General features: G+C 47.9%; 1 protein-coding gene across 1 annotated transcript; it reads left to right on the top strand.

Annotated features, from left to right (window-relative positions):
- The first annotated feature begins 2,243 nt into the window (after positions 1–2,243).
- Positions 2,244–3,039, top strand: Tusc1 (tumor suppressor candidate 1). The gene is given in 2 exon segments (XM_028876989.2): positions 2,244–2,417; positions 2,419–3,039. Coding segments are annotated over 2 exon segments (630 nt in total). The 5' UTR covers positions 2,244–2,316; the 3' UTR covers positions 2,948–3,039.
- Positions 3,040–3,971: the final 932 nt, after the last annotated feature.

The following is a 3,971-nucleotide window of genomic DNA, read 5'->3' as shown; positions in this document are numbered from 1 at the left end:
ATAATTTTCTGTGATTGTTATTTTCATATAGATGAAATAATATGTATTATACCTACTATTGTAATTTTCTGTGTGGACCACTATAAATTATATGAGGAAGTGTAATGTACAATTTCTATAAATAAATGCAATATTCATTTTCAAGTTATACAATTATTAACATATTACTCTAAATAAATCTAAATTTAAATACACACCAATAATTTTGGCTATGATCTTTTGAGTCACTCTCCAAATCTTTTTCAATTTAGAACTTACATTGTTCTCAATTCCTGTTGAGGAATATTGATGGACTCTCCTTTATCCATAGGTGAATATTCACTAACAAGGCAACTTTCAGTGTTTGAGAGATGACTCAGGAGTTAAAGAGCACTGGCTGCTCTGCTAGAGGATCCAGAGTCTATTCTCAATCGCTAAACAGCTGCTCATAACCTACTGTCCCAGTCCCCTTCTGGCCTCTGAGGAGACCAGGCATGCTCATGGTACACAGACATGCAGGCATAGTACCCACACATTAAATAGTACTTTATAAAGACAGTCTTCATGATTTTTACTCATCTTTTTTATTGGACTCCTATGATTTTTACTCATCGTTTTTATTGGATTCCTTAAGCTTTTCATTCTCTACCTTCCCTCTCCGTTTATAAGAATAGCTAGGCCATCTGCCTGACTCACAATGGCAATATTAAGATTCTGCTCTCTTGTGAAAATACACGTATAATTATTTACAGTATCAAACAGACTAGTAATATAACTGAGATCCCCTATAATTAGTTTTATCGGCTGGACAGGACATCTAGCATTACTTCATAACCAAGGCAGAAGTATTTAGAAGCTGAGTGGGGTCTAAAGAGGAGAGTCTTCCCATTCAACCAGGGCCAGTGTTCTTTAGCAAAACATTAAAAGACAGCATAGTATTTGATTGTAAGATATTGTACAAGAGAAATAGTACAACTTGAATCTTGAAAATAGTAAAATACTATAGTTTTATAAATGGGATAAAAGGAGGAAAGCTAATAAGAAACAGGTTGGTATCAAATTTATAATATGTAGGTGGTGATCCATGTCATATTTTTATTATACTTTATGAGGTATTCAGTTATTACAGACTCTTAAAAGAGTTGTAACGCCCATACCACAGAGCTAATCTTTTCTTGACCAACTGCTCTCTCTAGATACAATAAGAGACAACATATTCTAAGCTCTGTGGTTTACAGAGAAGTCAGGTTTTGCCTGTTTTCAATGTAAATGACTAAACCTACTGAAATTGTTATGTCATGAAATGACTCTTTAGAGCTGAAGTAAACTTGTGGTATTTTAGCTGGAAAAAATAGAGGGCCATAATTAACTATTTGTTTTCCTGGCTACATACTTGAATCATAGTTCTGCTATTGCCACGTGTTCATTTCCTTGCTCCAGTGGTTTTGGAGATCTTACTGAATTTGAAAACTAAACAGAACCTTGTTTGAAACACCTATTTTCCAAACTCTGACTTCATTATCTAATCATTTACTTTGCAACAATTCAGGGTCTTGGTAGGCTAAGATCCGCAAGAAAACAAGTGATGTGCTTCACACAATGGTATGGACCCAACTGATAGTTGGAACCTATTGAATTATTGAGTCTTGAGTTTCATAAATTCTGAGGACTGTAATGAACAAATGATTCCTCATAACCTTATTATGAAGTTCAAACGTACAAGATGTCTAGAAACTGAGAGTGACTCCAGTGTTTCGAGTGCTACCTGTTGGATTCTGAGCGTCCCACGGTAGGTGCTCAGCCCAATAATGTTCCCTGTTTCTTAAACCTGGGCGTGGTTAAGTAGGTAGGTTTCAAAGAGTGTAATTATAAATCCAATTTGCCCCAGAGCCGTCTCAGAACTCATTTTATTAGTTCTGAGACTGCCATGTAAGTCACAAAGTAAGCAGTGGCGGCTGTGCTGGGGTGCAGGACGAGGCGGGCGTGTTCCCGCAGTGTCCAAGCCCGCAGGGAAGCGGTGGCAGCACCCGGCGGAGGACACCGCTTTCCCGGGCGCGGACAGCTGGGGCTGAGCAGCAGAGCGCTCCCCAGGGGCGTCGTGTGCGAGCCGACCAGGGACCACAGGCCCAAGGGGGGCCGCTGGGCCGCGAGAGACAAGGACACGCCTCGGCTCGGGCCAACTCCCGGCCTCCCCTGGCCTCCCGCCAGGGCCGCCCGCCACCTTTCTTCCTCCGCCCGCGACTGAGCGCCCGCTCGGGCCCCAAGTTCGCCCGCGCCCCCCGCGCGCGCGCGCGGCCCCTAGGCCCTCGGAGCTGGCGGCTCAACTAGACCGGACCGATGTGGCGCATGCGTGGTGGCGCCACCCGGCGCGGGAGCTGCGGCGGGGACGGCGGCGGGACCCGCGGAGAGCTGGGCCGCCTGGGCCGGGCCCGTGAGGCGCGGCAGCGGCGGCGGCGGCGTGGGTTGGCGGGGCCGCGCGGGCGGTGCCCGGCGACAGCTGGAGGAGCGCTTCGCCGACCTGGCGGCCAGCCACCTCGAGGCCCTGCGCGCGCGCGACGAGCGGGACCGGCAGAACGCGCGGCTGCGCGACGAGAACGCCCGCCTGCGGCTGGAGAACCGGCGGCTGAAGCGCGAGAACCGCAGCCTCTTCCGCCAGGCGCTGCGGCTGCCCGGCGACGGCGGCCAGCGGGAGGCCGCCGACGCGACCCTCGGCCCGGACGAGCCCGCCACCGACCGCCGGGCGAGAGGCGGCGTTGGCGGCGGCGGCGAGGACGAGCCGGGCAGCCCCAGGGCGCTGCGGGCCCGGCTCGAGAAGTTGGAGGTCATGTACCGCCGGGCCCTGCTGCAGCTGCACCTGGAGCAGCAGGGCGGCGCGCGCCCGCCGGAAGACAGGGACGGGCGCTCGCTCCGAGAAACTGCCACCGGCCTCTGCGCCCAGGACCCGGATGTCCCCGGGCCCTGGCTGTAGCCGGAGGGCGCGGCGGGAGGGGTGGGGCCCGCGCGCGCCCCGCCCCCTCGGCGCTCAGCGCCCCGCCCCTCCCAGCACGCGGAAGCTCAGGATTGGTGCTCCCCGGGACTCCCGCCCCACCCACGGGCACTTCCGGGTGCCACCTTCGTTGGCCTGGGGGATGGAGAGGAGCCAGAACTTCCTAATTACCATATGTGCAGAGCAGCTGCCGAGGACCCTGCTAGTTTCTTGAGGAGAGGGAGGCCTAGCTACTCTAGGGCAGGCTTTAAAACAGCAAGAACTGGGTACCTAGCAGCACCTCCTAAATTCTTAAAGTTTTTAAAGTGTTGTAAGGGCCAGTTGTATATCTTTTCCTCCCTCTGTTTTTGATTCTTTGAAGGATAAATAGTGTATTCGAGTTGGGAATGCCTGTTCATCCTTTCGTTCCCTAAATCTGCTGTTATCTCTTTTGCGACCAACATGTTTTATAAATTGGTATTACTTGGATATCCCATCTTCTTTACACCTTTTTATGAAGAAGAAAATATTTATAACTGCCCCTCACTCCAATCCACATATGTTTAATATATTCTGGTGTGCTGATCTCCCGACTTTTTTTTTTTTAAGAGTATCTTCTGACAGGTGATCATTTGAGTTGATAAATAAAACTGGTGCATTAAAATCTAAATTTTCCATGCCTATTATTTGATGAGTGTTGAAGATTTATAGGGTCCTCTAAGATTTTATATACATATATGTTATTTATTTTAACACCTGGCTTTGTTTCTCTTTTGTAATCTTTTGGATTATTTACATAAGATCTTTAAAAATTTCAGGATAGTTTGAACACTATTATTCCAACATTTTATATTAACATCAGTGCTTATTCAGTTTCATGGCTATTTTGCCTGATTGTTAACAACTTTCAAGAAATTGTAAATTACTTTCATATTATTAGACAAAAATCCCTAGAGAATTATGTTTCAGTTGTGCACTTGGTATCAGAGAGAGAGAGAGAGAGAAACACATGCTCTAAACTTTTTTT

This window comes from Peromyscus leucopus, chromosome 2, assembly GCF_004664715.2.
Source record: "Peromyscus leucopus breed LL Stock chromosome 2, UCI_PerLeu_2.1, whole genome shotgun sequence".
NCBI classification, from domain to species: Eukaryota; Metazoa; Chordata; class Mammalia; order Rodentia; family Cricetidae; genus Peromyscus; species Peromyscus leucopus.
Note: the sequence above shows the minus strand (reverse complement) of the source record. Positions and strands in the feature narration are given on the sequence as shown.